Source organism: Phoxinus phoxinus (assembly GCF_949152265.1).
Source record: "Phoxinus phoxinus genome assembly, chromosome: 17".
Taxonomy (NCBI): Eukaryota; Metazoa; Chordata; class Actinopteri; order Cypriniformes; family Leuciscidae; genus Phoxinus; species Phoxinus phoxinus.
Window position 1 is genome coordinate 9,955,501 of NC_136892.1, and position 18,771 is coordinate 9,974,271.

At 39.9% G+C, this 18,771-nt stretch overlaps 1 protein-coding gene and 1 long non-coding RNA gene across 3 annotated transcripts in view; one reads left to right on the top strand and one right to left on the bottom strand.

Moving 5' to 3' along the window:
* LOC306984590 overlaps positions 1 to 18,771 on the bottom strand; it is an 80,159-nt gene that overhangs the window by 39,160 nt on the left and 22,228 nt on the right. The window contains exon 4 of one of the 2 annotated variants that reach the window (XR_013794567.1): positions 3,852 to 4,037. The exons of the other annotated variant lie outside the window; for it this stretch is intronic. This is a non-coding gene — a long non-coding RNA (uncharacterized lncRNA). Of the gene's footprint in view, positions 1 to 3,851; positions 4,038 to 18,771 lie in introns of those variants that run through there. 2 annotated transcript variants of the gene reach the window in all.
* Positions 14,340 to 17,431, top strand: pou4f4 (POU class 4 homeobox 4). Its single transcript, XM_079586140.1, has 2 exons — positions 14,340 to 14,624; positions 15,061 to 17,431. The coding sequence occupies exons 1-2, from the start codon at positions 14,505 to 14,507 to the stop codon at positions 15,967 to 15,969; spliced, it is 1,029 nt and encodes a 342-aa protein (XP_079442266.1). The 5' UTR covers positions 14,340 to 14,504; the 3' UTR covers positions 15,970 to 17,431.

Below are 18,771 nucleotides of genomic sequence, written 5' to 3' on the forward strand. Positions count from 1 at the left end.
ACACATTCAGAGGTTTGCATCTGTGTAAATATGTGCTTTATCCAAATATAAAATAGCATTCCATCCTATAAAATGCCATGTAAATCTGACAATGAATGCATTCATTCAGTGAAATAAACTAATTATGTTCAGCACATTACAATGAGTTTAATAATGCTACTGCAACTAATATTTGACAATGTTGATGAATATTGGTAAATATTAAAAATACTATAGATAATGCTAAATAATAATGCTAATGATAATAATGGTTATGATGATGATGATGATAATAATAATAATACAAAATAGTAAATATGATACTGACTACGATGATTATTTTTAAAACAATAAAATAGTAATGAGGATAACAATATATTGTTTGTTCATGTTAGTTCACAGTGCATTAACTAATGTTAACAAGATTTTATTGAAATTAACATTAACAAAGATTACTGTAATAAATGCTGTATAAGTGCAGTTCATTATTAGTTCATGCTAACTAGTTAAATAATCTTAACTAATGAACCTCATTGTAAAGTGTTGCCAAAATAATAATAATAAGAAGAATGCTTATTATTATAACAATAAAAACAGTAACATGGATAATAGTAATCATAATATCCTCATATCTATTTTTTTTAAAGGGGGTTGGAGTTGCAGTTCTGGCTCACTCGGTGCCCTAGGCAAAATATGACATGACCAAAGAAAGAAAAACAACTTTTAACAACTAGAATTCTTTATGTCAGCGACCGACGCGTTAGGTTAGTCATGCACTTGTTGTTCAGCATTGCTGGGGGACCTGGGTTCAAATCCCACCCTAATTTATAATTCATTTAATTATCTAAGAAAAATGCAACTGAACTCGACAGCCAGTGATCAGCATGAATGTTTGCGTATGGAAAAGAACAGAGTTGATATTTTAATAAAAACTCCTGCTGTGTTTCTTGGGAAAAATTGCCAAATGAGTTATGAGTGACATGTGAGTGCGTACAGTAATCAAATTGCAACTGTATTGATCTGGATGAATTTAGCGATAGAAACTGATGATTTCTACATAACCAAAAACATTTTTACTTCAATAATATTTTAACTTAATTACCAAAAACTGCAAATAACCTATTTTTAAAAGATGCCTTTAAAATGGCTTCTGGCCACCCCAATTAAAAATGTATTTACTCACCCTCAAGTCATCCTAGGTGTATATGACATTATTTTATATAGTTATATTAAAAATGTCCTGGCTCTTCCAAGCTTTATAATGGCTATTTCTGTTTTGAAGTCCATACAAGTGCATCTATCCATCATAAAAGTGCTCCACACGGCTCCGGGGGGTTAATAAAGGCCTTCGGAAGCAAACTTTATTTAAAACTTAATAAAGTAAAAGCTTTCGGCCAAACGAACATAAGGATTCGACTTGAGTCTAAAGCACAACTTATGACTATGGAGTAATGAATATATACGAGTAATTTGACGTACTGCTGACATTTACGCTACGCCATGACGCTCTACGCTACTTCTGATGTCATAAGCTAGAATTTTACTTTGATAAATATGAATATTTTTCTTACTCAAACACATCGCTTCACTTCAGAAGGCCTTTATTAACCCCTGGAGCCTTGTGGAGCACTTTTATCATGGATAGATGCACTTTTATGGACTTCAAAACAGAAACAGCAATTCACTGCTATTATAAAGCTTGGAAGAGCCAGGACATTTTCAGGACAGGACTTTCAGACGAACTCCGATTGTATTCGTCTGAAAGAAGAAAGTCATATACACCTAGGATGACTTCAGTTCACTTACTTAAATTAAGTTATGTGAACTTGACAATTCTACATTACTTAATTTTTTTAATAATTTTTATGAAAAAGTTATGAAGTTTTTTACTTCATAATTTTAAGGCAACGGGTTTCCTACAATTTTTTGAAGTTAAGTCAACTGATCACTTTTTACAGTGTGGGCTAATTAAATTTTTACTATTTGCGTCTAACTGGTTTCTAAAACGGGGCGAAGCCAAAAATAAAGTCCACGTTCAATACAACAAGCCTGGGGTGGAAAGGAAAAGACAGAGATAGAGATGCGTGTGTGTGTGTCGGGCTATTGGGCGCGTGAGGGGGGTGAGGGGGGGGTGAGTGCTCTGGGTGCGAGCGCGGTGACAGCAGTGAGAGCTGTGCTGAAACAGTAGCCGACCCTGGCGGGCCAGCCACACAGGCTGTGAGTGGGCCCTTGCTCCAGGGAGGATAATTGGAGCAGCGCAGGGAACATATGGCCGAGCAGGACGGCCTGCTGCTGCAGCAGCTGTGGACTGGTGCGAGAGATCAGAGACACATTAAAGCGACTGTTTCCCACCCCTTCCCCCTCGCTCTCTCTCTCTCTCTCTGCCTTCCATGACTCTGTACTCCTCCCCCAGCTCTCTTCCTCTCTCTGTAAACGCTTATTTAAATGACAGCTCTTAACCGACCACCACCCCCGCCCCCGCCCCCCCCCCCCCCCCAAGCCCTGCTCGCATGCCCCCAGGCAGCTCTTAATGCAGAGGAGCAGGGAGAGAGAGGGAGAGAGTGGGGTGTGCCGCTAAACTTCTCTTTTCTTCTATCTCCCTCCATCTCGCCTCTGAGACGTAATGAGAGCAAAAGTGGTGGCTTGTTATACCTCCGTGTGTCTGTCTTCACCTAAGAGGCACCATCACAGGAAACAGCAAATGTCATGCAAAATATATGAGGCTTCTTCTTGACATCATAAACACATCAAATTGGCGGCAACGCTGAGCGGAGAGGTTCGGCATCGGTTAACTGCGCACATTGACTTACAGTGCTTTTGATTTTGACAGGGATGAACAAGAGCGCTATTTGCCTCTGGTGAAATTCATTGGGAAATTATGAGAAAAGCAGGTAGGGTGGCATACATGTCTGACCTCTGACCTTTCAAACAGGTAGTTGGTGGAAGGTACAACACTTAGATTTTTCAGTCAAATTTACATAGACAAATGTTGAAACATAACATTCAAATGTTAAACAGGGTTGTTTAAGTAAGATTTTAACTGAGATATTTATACTTTCCGTCTTGTTCTGGGAAATTTCACATGAGGCATGTGTACACAAAAACATATACATTGGGTTTCCATGTGATTTATGGGGATTTTCCATAGACATAATGATTTGTATACTGTACAAACTGTATATTCTGTATACTACACCTACCCTATACATCTAAACCTACCCATCACAGAAAACGTTCTGCTATTTTAGATGTTCAAAAAAAGTTAATTCTGCATGATTTATAAGCTTGTTTCATCATGGGGACCCACAAAACTTAAAAAATCTCCACAAGGTCAAAATTTACACACACACACACACACACACACACACACACACACACACACACACACACACACACACACACACAGAATAATTGCTTGTCTGATGAAGATTCTGACTGGCATTTGTATTCAATTCCTGAAATTGACACTGAATCACATTTTTATTAATTATTTTACATTTATTTCAGAAATTATTTTTTAGATAACTACTTTATGATTATATTAATATATATTGGTATAAGTAGTTAAAAAGTATTTATAATCATTTTATATCAATATTATTGCTAATCTAATGATTGTATTAGATTTATCATGTTATGTAATAATTGTATTCATTTATAAATTATTATTTTAAGAAAACGTTAATTAACAAAGGCCAAAACAGATTTAAATAAATGATACAATAATATGGTACTTTCTCGTTTTTTTAATTCAAATCATTCACTTTTATTCTGAAGTATTTGCAAACTTATGTTGCGTAATGTTCTCCATAATAAATGCTTGCATCAGCACTTTCTGTGGATATTGTGCTGGAATTCATCAAGCCGTTGAACAGTGGCATATTTCTGCCCCGAGAGCATTACTTACCCTGTTACCATATCCGCTGTCTCATCATGAAGTATTAACCATGTTTTAGGAGACAGAAACGATGGAACAGAACTATAGACAAGTTACCCCCACTTCTCACGAGCCACTGAGAAAAATGTGTCCAAAACAGAGAAAGGGACTGCAATTCTTTCTGTGAATGAGAGGATGGGAAAAAAGAACAAAGTCTGATATTTAAATAATTGATAATGAGGTGATGGTTAATAATTTACATGAACAAATCAGAGAAGGTGGTAAGTTATTAATCTTTCAGCTGCACACCTTAGCCCGACGGGCCGATGTTTCCTGAAAACGGAGCACAGTGCGAGGGCCAGGCCCAAGGCCGGAGGGTATAGGAGACCCCGTATTTCCAATACAGACAAACGGTTGAACCACACTTGTTGAAAACACACCACGATAAGCCACAGATATTCACACTAACTGGAATCCAGAGTATCTGACAACCATCAAAAGGGAACTGTGTCACACATCACTGAACTTATCAATTCTAAGAATCACATATGCAAACATAAATGTATGCTTAAGTTGTTTTTTTCTGATCGTTTATCTTTAGGAGAGCAAACAAAAATGTAAAGATAATCTTCATTTACTTTATTTCATGCCAATCATTTGGCAGAAAAAAAAGATAGCACAACAAAATATTGGTCGTACATGGTCGGCTTAACTTAGTTACATAACTGGGAATACAATACAATAACTTTAGAGAGTCCATGCATTTATTATACTTGTTTAGATTACTTAAACTCTGGTACATCTGAGTCACATATTGCTCGCCTTCAATTGGTCCAGAATGCCACTGCTAGATTTCTACAGAAAAGCTATAAAAGTGGCCACATGACTCCCATTCTGAGTGCTCTTAACTTAACTGCCTGTTCATATATAGAATTGATTTTAAAATTCTATTTTTTGTGTACAAAACCAAGCTCCCAACTATAGCTGAACCGCGGCATCCTTATACATACAATCAGAAACTTCTTTTATAGAGATTAGAGGTCAGATTGGCATTCTCCGTCGATTTAAAAACGTTTTAACTGGTGTCTTTTGTGTTCTTATAGTTGGATTTTTATTGTGGACCTATACTATGTCCTTTAAGTGTTTATAATTTAGATTTTTTTTTTACTGTGGCCTTTTGTACAGCACTTTGGTCAATCTTGAGTCTGTTTTAAAAATGTGCTATATAAATAAAATAACTTGAACTTGAAAGATCGATTTAAAATTTTAAAAACCAATTTCCACAAGACGTTTGGTTTTGAAGATAAGTGTAAAAATTATATCTAGTACTGGCCAATATATCAGTTATTGGCTTCAAAATATAATTACTTATCAGATCGGTGAAAATAGTTTCATTTCATCTTTTCATTTTTACAATTAGAATTATTATGACCATGATTCATAATGCATAGGCAACATTTGCTTGGCATGTGCTGATCTTCAATGTCCAAAAAATATCTCTATATCGACTGTTTTTCTAACTTTATCTCTTATGATGTAATACAACTGAATCTTTTACCAGGCCTCTGTAAGTGTATGCACTGCACAAGACATTCGTCAATGTTTTGGCTTGAATCATATGTGCATTCATTACTATATGATAACAAGCCATTTATGGTGATAAAAAGCCATTCATAATATGGTGATTTTCACTGCGGGCTGAGAGGAGTGTGTCGTCGACGTATTCATATGTGACGTATTACAGTGCAAAGTAACAAAGGCCTCCTCTGTTTCAGCTGAGTGAGCAGGAGGTGCATCTGCTTGGTACGCTAGTGATCTCCCAAGCCGGGATCGGATGAACGGATGAGAAAGATGAGAAAGAGGAGCCGAGCACCTGCAGGACTCCGCCCACTGCATCCACTTTCCCCACGACGCTACGGCATTTTAGAAGTTGCCAAGCACCAGCAATGGCGTTGCCAGGCAGGCGCTGCATTATTTATGATGCTGTGTTGCTCTCTCACAACCATCGTGCAACCTCACTGCAAAGGACGGACACAGGAGCAAAAAAACACAGGGGCATGAACGTACCCCACACGCGTGTGTTGCCCGAGTTAAAAATTTCACCACATGCAAGATGAGAGACATCAGTCAAACCCTTCCGGCAAGCTAGAAGACAGCGCTCACCTGTTTTGTGTGTTCGCGTGGCTGGTCTTGCTGCAGTGTTGTCTTCAATAGAGCCGATTCTCCAGGCATCGCCCTTCATGGATGGACTGGGCCTGTTCTTTGGCCTTCCATCCGAAGGCAGCTGGTTCCACGTCGAGTAATCGCTCGTAGCCATGAACCCATCAGAGTATTGACCGCTTACTGATGAATGAACATCCTCCAACTGGCACTGTGCAGACTGTAATAGTCCTTTGAGACGGTTAGGGTCAGCCATGAATACATATACGAGGCAATGTCCAAGCAAAGCATCCCAGGGCCTGGAGAAATGAAGTATAAAACAGGGGCAGGAGCAAGCCACCGCTTTGAAAGGCAGACAGGAGAGTGTGTGCATGGGGTAGAGCATGGCTGGAAGTTTATATGTGTTCTCCCTGAACCAGGGGACTGAATAAATAATACAATAGATATTCCTCTGATGAAGTCTCGCTGCGGCATTCATAATTATTTCATTGTTGTGGTAATGAGAGCGGTGTCCCGCTGCACTGTCAGGTACGAGCGCTGTGCCTCCATCAGGATTACTGCTGCATTTACACCGGACCTGTTCACTCTGATATCAAGAATAGGTTAAAAACAGAGTAAAGACACTAAAAAAAAAGACAGACTAAAGGTAAATGCTGCCAACCACAGCATGTGTTGGGTGTGGGTTGGGGTTAAAGGGTGAAAGCTGAAGGAACCTCTGGAACGTGTGTGGTATCTGGTGTGAGAAAGTGATATGGGGAGTTTTTGTACTGTGGTGATATGAATGCCAGACTGCTTGGGATTCATTGTAAAGTCAGGCTCAAGTCCACAGGGGAGGGTCTTGGAAAAGAAGGTCAGGACACTCGTGTGCATCCATTTTCCTTTCAATTCATGAAGACAAGTGTGCACCAACCTTGGAGCCTTGGAGAAGTTTTTATTTCGTGCTGACAATGACATCTTAATCTTAGGATGTTTAAAGGACCAAACTGACCCGATAGGGTATGGTTTTCAGATGATTTTGATATACATTAAATAAAAAAATTAACCTTCTTTATCACTACCCCACATCTTTGTAAATACATGAATTATTAAAAAATATGGTTTATGACAATGTCAGTTTTTTTTAAATCAAGTTTTGACCCATTTTATGTATTCATGTAGGTTTTTTAGATAGTGCATTCTAAGGTTAAACTCGTTTTCTGGTCTTAGTTGTTTTCCTAGTTTGGTTAGACTAGTTTTAGACTTATTGTATCAGCCTAGCCAGGGGTGAATTTACCGAAAGCACCGTTACCCAACTATGGTCGCAAGTTCCGTCGTGATCAGCATAGTTCAACGAGTTGGCGTTTCTCGAAACCATCGTTCCAATGAACATTCGCAAGCTTAGCAAAGTTGTGTGGTTGGAACGACAGCTCTCGACCTGTGGTTAGAAGCATAGTTTCTTGTTTTCATGATATGTGGACTCAATAAATCCTTATCTTGAGCAAAATGATCAAGCTGACATGCAGTACAATCTGTATCTTTTATTTAGAATACATACAAATGTCATTTAAGTCTTTTAGTTTGTCAAAATAGTATTTAAAGCACCGTTTTTGAAGAGTGCGCATGTGCATACGTGCTCTAGTACATAAGAACGAGCCTATGATTGCATCTGGAAATAAAGCAAAATAATGGTTGAACGACCACTTTGCGACAATATGGTTTCAGGACTAGCTAGTCGTGACTAGCTACTTGATTTCTTCAACGATGCATCGTACTATGGTACTTAAGCAGCAAGTTACGTTGTTGAACGGGAAACGCACCCCAGGTTGGAACCCTTAAACCAGCTTAGATCAGCAAACCACCTTAGGCTGGTTTATGTGTGTTTCTTCAGAATCATAATGAAAGCCAAACCATGTTGAGGAGCCAAAACATCCAAAAGCCGTCTTCATATGTGCTGTTAACTTGTGCTTCAGATGGAGTCTTGAAGATTGAATCTCAAACTCTCCCTGTGGGAGAGGTTTCTGGTTTATTAAAGCATGACAAGGGGACCCTTAAAACCCCAGATCAGAAAGGACATGCAAGCAAAAGCCTGGGGTTTTGAGGAGAGGGTGCTCTCCGTCGCCTAATCCTGTTAGCACTGCGAGGAGGAGGGTGGGGAGCACAATGGGACCCCGTCCTGCACCAGCTGGGGTCCCGAGCGCTCCTACCCGATGCAAACCCACCCCCTGTTCCCCAGAGGCTTTCAAAATCTGCTCTTCAATGTTCCTCATGGTGTTGCGCTGCTCACCAGGCCACCTGCAAAGACCCTCAATACCATTACCTCTACTCAGTGGACTAGGACGATAAGGCATCAACTGCCCATATCAGTAAAGAAGTGTATGTGTCTGCTAAAGAACCCAAATTACATCTAGACACCATAAAGGTCAAGTACAAGAGGGGTCAGGGCAGGGGCATATAATTTAGTAGGGACGCTAGGGACGTGTCCCTACCAATATCCAGTGACACTGATATATCCCTAGCAATAATTTCGATCAAAACTATATATTGATGTCCCCGTCCCCACCAATTTCAAAATCAAACCTATGCCACTGGGTCAGGGTTACAAAGACATCAATTCAAATCTTACTGCAATATTCTTACTCCTAACTTACTTTTTTTTTTTATCGAAGAACAAACTAATGTGACGTCATTTTGAACAAAATCAGGCCAAAACGAACTTCGTTTGGAGTTTTTCGGGAGTTCGAAACAGCTTGCCAAAGCGAACTTCAGGAAAAGTTTGCTACAGCTGCTAAACACCTTTGTACTACGATTGTTCTGTGGCGATTACGTAACAGTGTGTGGCTGCTGAGTTCAGCTGGCTGAGTTCATGGTTGGAATAAACATATGGCAGGACTTTTACTTTCTGACCCCTGGACTTTACACCTCTGGCTAACAGTAGCTAACAACTGCTCACGCATTTCGAACTTCAAAACGAAGAACGAAGAAGACCTTCGCCGTGAGTCTATGGGAGCCCTTACAAACAAGTCCTTCAACACACCTTATTAAATCATGGATTTTCAAATCTACCGTTTGATGGTAGCAGTTCATTACTCAGGACATGATTAGGATCACCAACAATATTGTTGGCCATTCTTCATATATAATAATCATAATATAATTAATTGAGTTTCCCAAGAGTTTGGCCAACAATCTGTGAGCAAATAATGTTTTGATGGAACAACTTTGTATTTAAAGTATTGGATAAACACTAACACCATGTAGTATTACAATACTGCAAAACACTCGTGAGAATCAGAAGGAGAACTTGCCTGCTTGCCCCAAAAGAAAAAGTCCCTAAACTTATAAAGGGAATCCTGTTCTCTAATGGGAAAAAATTACATGACATGCATAGATAAACAAATGCGTATGTCATCCCGCATCCACCAAAAGCTTTTGAAAGTACTCATTTGCCCTTTTCTGCTCTCTTTATTTTCTCATTTCTCAGCTCATTACTCACATCATAAAGATTCCAGCATGTCTGCAACATCCCTTACACACCCTCCGCTACAAGCATCTCCAAACAAACCAACAATTAACACAGCCGTCCTTTGAAGTGTCCGACACACAGAGTTAAAGCAGCAGCTCCATTTGAAGAGTCTAATAAGGGCAGATGAAGCAGAGGAATGGGGCCAGGACTTAGAGGAACGCATGCTTAAGCAGAGGGAGCAGGAGAACAGGGAGGGTGGTAGGGTGACTGGCAGCCTCTACTTAGACAGATACACCCACAATAAAAAAAATCAATGAGAGAGCATCAGTCGGCATTTCGGTCAACGCTCTGAGCGGCATGCATAAACACACTTGGCCTCAAGCAAAGACATTAATATTTTAATAAATAAAGAAGAAAGGAGATCCAAGACAAATGTTTCAGCTTTGGGCCTTCTTCCTCTTTTCATAGCTTCTTATTTGGCACTAGCGAGCGGCTGACGGTTATGTAAAAGTCACACAACGCATTCAATATGCCACACGTCTTCTGGAAAACAGTTCCTATACGCATAAAAAGATCCTTTTCTTTCTTTGTACTGCTCTAAAAACTACACTGAGATTTACATATCATGAATATGCCTTCACCATCATATTTACAGCATTTTGCTTGTTTATTCTTTTCCCTCCTTTGTTTTACTGTTGTAGAACAAAAAAAAAAACATGAGTGACACCAAGTTTGATTGTATGCAAATGTAAAATTACATGCGCGGTGGAATATTAAGCTAATGCTATTGCTGTAGCTGTGTCCTCGGAGGTTTGATTCAGAAGAGATCGACAAGACACTGTGAGCAAACTCTCTGCGCTGCCTTTCAATCGTTGCCATCATAACACATGCATGTTAGAGCAAACCAACCTATAACTAGTAAAAAAAAGAAGAAAAAAACATTTTTCCAATTGATTTCAAGTCATCCCCATCAATACCATCGCATTGTTTTTACCTGACTAAGGTCCCAGGGGCCTTGGCTAAGGGGGGTGGGGGTGGGGGGGTCTTGAAGCACAGCACCCAGCATACCGGGGAACAAGTAAACAGGCCTGTACTTAGCTTTTACACGCCAATTCAAGAGCACAAGCTCTTTACGTTCAACTGCTGTAGGGCTCTTCTGCATAATTCATAACCACTCAGTTAATCTATTGATCCAGACTTAGTGCAGCCCATCCCGTTTGGACGGCGAACGGCAGGTAACAGCGGAATGGTGCAAAGAGAATTACGGGGTGCCAAGGAAACTATGCGGATCGTAGTATATGTGCACACAGGAGGGATTCCGAGAAAGAAATCGGGGAAAGGAGATAGAAACGAGGCATGAAAAGCGACTACACCAAACAACTTGACAAGGCCTAGAAAAGGTTAGCGAGACACACTGATTGTATCTTTAAGGAATCGAAAGTAAAAACAGGGATCAGTGGTGAAGGGTAAATAGTTTCATTTAATTTAGAACAGCGATAACAGACATAAATCCCAGAGGAGAAAAACAACCAGGACCTGAGAATTTGTTCTCTAAGTGTGGAACAGAAAAATACAAATCTTCCCATCGACGCTTCACATCCCATCCAGGTCAGCTTACCATCTGTGTCGGCTGCCATTCATTTTTAATGTCTTTTTGGCCACTGCCCCATCAGGTAATGAAGTTTTCCTGTTCCCATCTTTCTGCTTACTTTCCTCTCGGACTGGCAATGTACGAATCCCCCACCCCCCACCCCCCCCCCTGCCCACCCCTCTTTTTCTTTTCTTTCCTTTCCTTTCCACCAAAATCACTTAAATCAAGAGCTCTTTCAGCCTCAGTGAACGGAACCAAACAGCAAACCCCAACAACCACCACACACAGCTCTCCGAGGCGCATGCTTGCTTCTATTTTCTTTTATTTCCCAGGTGAACATCTTGCACGATCCTTTGAATATAAAACTTACTATAAGACAAGTATCCAAAAAGTCAAGTCAAATGACAAGCACGAGGACATCTTCCGCAGAGCTTCGGAGTGAGGAATCACCCCGTTTCGGTAACTTTGTACCTTTAATTTGTGCTGGCAGACAATAAAATATTTACCAGGAACCCTAAAGGCAATTACATTAAAGTGTGTGCTTAGACACCCCTTCCCTTCGGCAGCCCCACAGTGTGAACCCGCTGATTTGGTGAATGGTCACATATCTACAATGTTAGATTTTACACGCTATCAATAATTCACCAATCACGAAATGGGGGGAGGCTTGAGGGGGCAAGAATGGAAAAAAGAAAGTGAGGAGAAAAAAAGAAAAAGCGAGGTACACGCGCTCATGTGCATGTCCATTTGCTTAACGTACCAGAAATATTTACTTGTGTTGACGTCTTGCTTTCGCTCTCTCTTCGGAGCTCCGGCATCACACCCACACTCCCATTGCATTTGCGCAAACAAAAAGTCTGGCTGTACTCAGATGGTTGGTGTACAGTAAAACTTGAGCGATTAGTCAGGGGAAGCAGAACAACAAATAAATGAGATTAACCATTTTAAAGTGTAAAGACAAAAGTCTGCATACATATGGAATTCTGTCGAATATATTCCACTACGTGTTTTTATTTATACTGTGAAACACAAATATCCACAATTTAGTCCAACAGATGTGCGTTTCCCAAAAGCATCATTAGTCAACTAAGGTCACACATTCTGTTGTTAGTCGTAGTTCCAATGAACATTCGTAAACAGCATTGTCTAGTTGGAACTACAGCTCTCGACATCTTAGTATGACATGGACGCTTTTCCTGTTTTCTGTGAACTATAGAAAATAACAGTCTCAACACCTCAACTTATGATCTGCAGTAGGAATCCTAACAGCCAATACCCCCAATTCCCCATTTCAGCATTAATATTCATTGAGGAAAATGTTCCATTAGCAATAATCAAGCACTTCCCCAGGCTTGTTTGCAGAAAACTCATCAGGAAAATGACTGTGACTCCGTGTCGGCAGTCTGAAAGAGAAAGAAGGAGTGACGTGAAAAGAGGGAACGACTCAATAGATTCAACAAGTATGGCTTGTGTATCATCTCGGATGCATGTCTGTCTCTCTATCTACATGTATAAGCTCACTCTTTGAGCCCTCTTCTCTTTTCCAGACTGCCTCTCTCTCTGTTCTGTCACTTTTGCTGTGCCTCTCTGTCCGTCCCACAGCATTTGGAGTCCCCAGTGACAGTGGTTGCTGGGGGAGAGATGGCAGCATTGATGCATATTTGATGAGCGGGTGCCAAGGCCTTGCCGGAGAGCAAGGCACGAGGGGACGATGTTGCTATCTGCGTCTGCATCTCAGGTTTCTGAGTCACACTCGCAGAGACTCCTTCTCCCATTGTGGGACTTTATTGTCCATGTCTGGGGTTTCAGCACCAATTAGAGTGATAGATATAGGCTCTATACAAGCCAATCCAGAGCAGCTTGCATGCACTACAAAACCCAACACACAACCCACTTTGAAGAGGTGCTGATCAAACAGTCAAGGTCCAGTAATGAAGTTCCCATTTTAGCAGCTTCACTGCATGAAGGGTAATGTGATCTATTCACTGAACCAAGACTTTTTGACATCTCTTAATTATGGTAATTACCACATGGCATGAAAGCAGCATAAGTTTTGGTTCAGGAGGAACTGCAAAATGGCGCTATGTTTCTTTGCGGCGCTCTGTGACTGTCTGTCTACAACTCTGCATTGCCTCATCATGGAACGCCTTGATGATGTGTGATGTCAATACATAGGTTGACAAGCAGGTAAGACATCCAATCAATGCATTTGGACCGAATGCAATGATTGGACAAATTTTTTTTTGGTTCTAAAACATTATATTTAGACCACTTCTGTTATTGATTGCTACGGTATCAGGGCGTTAAAATAGTTCCAACCAATATAACAAAAAGTGCTTATGAAATTAATTAAATCACTCATTCATGCAAATGGATGGTGGTACCAGCATTTCATTTGTCAGACTGAGGTATTTGATTGACTGCTCTCATTTGTTTGACCTTTGTTTTTTTATTATCAATATTTAATTGTACATGGGCTCTTATCATCCCAGCCTATTTATGCTCTATTTGAGAATCCATATTGTGGTGCATAGGGCCTACCACAAAGTAAATGAACAATGATTAATTCATGTACCAAATTGTTAAGGCTGGCCACATTAAGGAAAAAAAAAAAAACATCACTTGCTTCCACAACACAACAAAACTGATCATAATTAAGAGAAATATTTAGCAAATGTATATATTCAGTCATTAATTCGTTTTTTAATGATATGATCAAATTTGAGTTTCATATTTCAAATCCAACTATATTTATTTATTTGGCAGGTATTTTTTTTTCTTCCAAAATGACTACCCAAAAAGTGCATTTAAGAATGACATTAGTTTGTGTTCCCTGATCATAAATGACAAAAAATGATAAAATGTCAGTAAAAATTTATAAAAAGGGGTTGAAATGTACTTTTAAAATGACTAATTAGCCGTTATTTTCATTTGAATCTTTAAAGTATGTTTTATGAGGACCATAACAATTCATATGGTGACAGACATTTAAACCAAGCATGTGTGAACATAAAGATCGCAGTGTTCACAACAACCAATCTAGGGCGACCTATCAAAATCACATCACCAATGAAAACGCACCATGAGAGTCTCAGAGTCAGAGCCACGCCTTCTTTGCTCCAGCGCACATGATGGGGAATGGGACCAAACAACCCGGAGGCGTGTTCACATCCCAAACTTACCAATAACAGTTGAGGGTACAGTAATAGTAGTTGGGCGGGACCTGTACCTATCTGGGCGGGGCTAAAGGAGACAGCGTTATATTTTAGGTGCCTGCGTAAATTCCTACTGTATCACAGACATTGACAGCTCGCGCCTGGCTACAGCTCAGCCAGAAAAGAAGACTTTCTCAGGCATACCTTTTCAGTTTTTATCATCCAGATTAGACACTGTACTGGGGTAAACCGGAGATAAACGAGGAAGACGAGAAGCGACCCCCTCACACCTCTGCCAAAATGATGTCCATGAATAGCAAACAGCCTTTTAGTATGCATCCGATTTTGCACGAGCCTAAATACACACCTCTACATTCCAGCTCTGAAGCTATCCGGCGAGCATGCTTGCCCACGCCCTCGGTAAGTTTAATATTTTATTCTGATGTTTGTGATTCATGATCACCGTAGTCATTTGCATTATAAGTGGTCTAAACTTTTCTCCGCGTGACAAAAAAAAATCGAAGTGCGATTTAAATTATGTCGCCTAAATAAGTCTTGCACTTATGGCTGTTTTTTTTTTTTTTTTTTTTTTTTTTTTACTGCGTTTATTTGTAACATAGAATCATAGAAGTTACAAAAATTATCGTTTAATTAATAGCAGTTTGAATGCCGTTTTAGATGATTTGCTAAAAGTGACCCAATTTGTTCCCATAAACTTTGTATAACACTGTTTACCAAAACAAATAAATAAATGCTGGTTGCACAATCTGGTTAAGTTTTCCTAAAAAAAAAAAAAATTATTTGGAAACTGAATTTGCCATTGATAGCCTACTTATGCTTGCTCTCTGTCCCATAGTTGCAGGGTAACATCTTTGCCGGCTTTGATGAGACCCTTCTCCAGAGAGCCGAGGCGCTGGCGGCGGTGGACATGGCTCAAAAAAGTCACCCGTTCAAGCCAGATGCCACCTACCACACCATGACCACCATGACGAGCATGACCTGCACTCCTACGTCCTCTTCTGGGCACCTTCATCACCCGTCAGTGCTGACCTCTCACCACCATCATCCCCACCACCAGTCGACGCAGGGCCTGGAGGGTGACCTGCTCGACCACCTCACCCCGGGCATCTCCATCGGAGGCATGGGCTCCGACGTTTGCTCCACCGCTTCCCACCCGCACTCACACATGTCAGCAATTAACCACATGCAGCATCACCACCAGCAAAGTATGAACATGCACCACCACAGCCTGGGCTCGCACACCTCTCTGGGCGGCGTTGGAGACTCCGAACCTGATCCCCGGGAGCTCGAGTCTTTCGCCGAGCGCTTCAAGCAGAGGCGGATCAAACTCGGGGTCACGCAGGCCGATGTGGGTTCGGCGTTAGCCAACCTTAAAATCCCCGGGGTCGGCTGCCTGAGCCAGAGCACTATCTGTCGGTTCGAGTCTCTCACTTTGTCCCACAATAACATGGTCGCCCTCAAGCCTATCCTGGAAGCGTGGTTAGAGGAGGCAGAACGGGCTCAGAGAGAGAAAATGGCCAAACCGGAGATTTTTAACGGCGGGGACAAAAAAAGAAAACGCACTTCGATCGCTGCTCCAGAGAAGCGATCGCTGGAGGCTTACTTTGCCGTCCAGCCGAGACCGTCGTCGGAGAAAATCGCTGCCATCGCCGAGAAACTGGACCTGAAAAAAAACGTGGTCCGCGTGTGGTTTTGTAATCAAAGGCAAAAGCAGAAACGGATGAAGTTTTCGGCTACGCACTAGGCCAGAAATAACGCATTTAAATAAACTTAAAATTGAAATAAAAGTGAACAGAGATGATAAAACTCTTCAATGGTGAGGCGAAACGCGTCCCACGCAGGAATTGGGAGCTGGGCGTCAACATCCCAGAGACAGAAACTGTCCCTAAAAGTTTGTCATGGCATTATGTCAAGAACAACGCGCTCTGGAAGACGACCGAGAGGACAACCAACATCAACTAAACGTTGCAATTATTGTACAAAAATCGAGAATTGAATAATAATGATTATTCTCTTAACTCAAAACAACTCTTTTTATATTCATCTGTGTACATATCTGTGAATACACTGCACCTCTTTGTGTGAAGAACGCATCAAAATTCTGTTTTTTTTAAGGATGAAAAGAAAGAAAGCTAAAAACGCTGTTGTGCAAAAGATGTCCCATTCTAGAAACCATAGTGTTATTCTATATGCTCCTGAAGAAATTCATGAAGGTTCTGCTGTGATCCTTTGCATGGTTTACAAGGCGTTAAGTGTTCATTTACCGTTTGAAAATTCCATTCATTTTGATGTATTGCAATAAGAGAGAACACGCACAGGCGAACGCACGTACACACGGACATCCTTATACGTTTCTGTGTCTACCTCATGATTCCTGACGTCTTGACACATTCATGGTCATTTTGGAGATAGGGCATAAAACTAGATTTTTTTTAAACAATAGTTTTCAGTTTGGACACATTTTGGGTAAAATTAGATAGAAAACACGAAGCGTTGTGTGTTGCAACTAATTTCACTTCAACGATGCTTTGACAATCAAATTATTTAATAATTATTTTGTGACTACCCCCCTCTACTGTACGTCTTAATCTAAATTATTATTATTATTATTATTACACTAAGTTTGTAGATGGGAACATTTCATTACATATTCAGAGATTCATTGCACTTTGTAGATATGATTCCGATTTTTCTTATTTGTTTTGCCTATTTATATTTCTACTTCGTTGATATTGTCGTTTACTTATTTATTTGAGCTTAATTTATTTTGAATACCACACATGGTTCATTTGTGAAAGTGTGCTTAACTGTGTCTGTGTACGCGACAGAATTTTCAATAAACCATGCACGTCTTACCTCAGTTACTGCAGTGTGTTTATGACCCTGAACTTGCTTTATTGTTGAGTCTTCTTCATTTATTGTGCTTAGTATAACAATAATTATTAGGTATGTCGTTCTCTAAATAAGAGGACACACATGCAATGATTTACTATTTCGTCCCTTAATCATTTCAGGTTTATTTTAAATCAGAATCTTCGACCTTCATGATGATGATTATTATTATCGTTTCAGTTGTTGCTGTCATTATGCCTCATAAACACGCGATTATTTGGTGTGTATTGTATTATCGAATACAAAGACCAAGCTAAAGTAAGCAATCGATTATGTCGCATTAATAACGAACGAATAAACTCATTTGAACAGTGACATGTCTGTAGTTTCCTCAAATATGTGAGGTTCCTAGTTTCTCCACAATATTATCCGAGCTGATTCGAATTAAAACAAACCCTTGAAATCACGTCCATATACATTTCCACAAGCCCAATTAAATCCATCATTTATGTATGAGGAAACTCCGAATGTGTTTCTTTTATAACACGTTACGCTATTTAAATTGGTCATTGTAAAAGGAAAAGTTCGGTTATTTTAGGAGTTGTCAAGTTCGGACTCTCTTTGGTGTTCATCAGGTGGTTTTGAGTCCGTAAATCTAGTTATTTATGAATAATAAATATGAAGTGTTATGATACTATCGATTTTGCAAGTGTTTGTTAAGAGGAAGATATCCTATTGCTGAACGGATGTACAACAAGAGTTGTCGTCCTTTCCCCCGTGGAGTTCAGTAGCCTAAACTCATTCATTATCCTCAAATAAACAGGAGGTGAATTCCTACAAACAATTATTATATAAATATATATAAAAAAAAGTCTTAAACAAAAAATGTGGCGAAGAACAACCAAAGACTTTAGAATTATTTGTCATAGCCTATATAAAATATTATATTATAACAACACACACACACACGCAAATACTCCTGCGAAGTTCATTTTTACGAGTTGGGAGTGTTTTTCGATTTGGGAAGTCGGAGCAAGATGTCGGTATATTTGCACACACACAAACAGCATGTTTTTTAAACTCTATTTCTAAAATGAAGAACAAAAATGTGCATCAAGTGTTTTTTTGCTTTTTGTTGTTTTTTATTACCGGTAATTTATGAAGCGACTGTGAACTTCGTCGTTACATTCATGTTCATATTGCAATCATGTTTTGTGCAGGTGGTTAGCTTATTTTGTTGCAAATAAATAGGCTACCCAAGTATTTCGCCACGTTTCTCACTGACACGCCCCCAACTCGTGGGCTTAAAGAAAACCCCGAGCTTCCCACTCGTTTTTAACAACATTGTGGTGGCGTTCACGTATCAACTCGTAACTGCGATTTTCCGACATGACCTGAACGCACCATAATAAATGAAAAGTAAGTATAGGCTACTACTATAAATAAATAAAAATATAAACGAAGATTTCGAGTAGATATTAAATTATTCATCTGTATAATAAGACACCTAAAAAGATTTAAGATTCTTATCAAACGACAATTTATGCCATGAGGCTCGGTTTAGTAAGGTCGTTCACAAAAAAACAGTGCGGCTGAGTAGACGCACGAGGTAAAGCATATTCCCACGACACTCTGCGTCAATTGTTTGATTTGAATAATTCACATACTGGAGGTTATCGTTTCTTTTTCTTTTCCTGCTGAATACAAAAGGCAA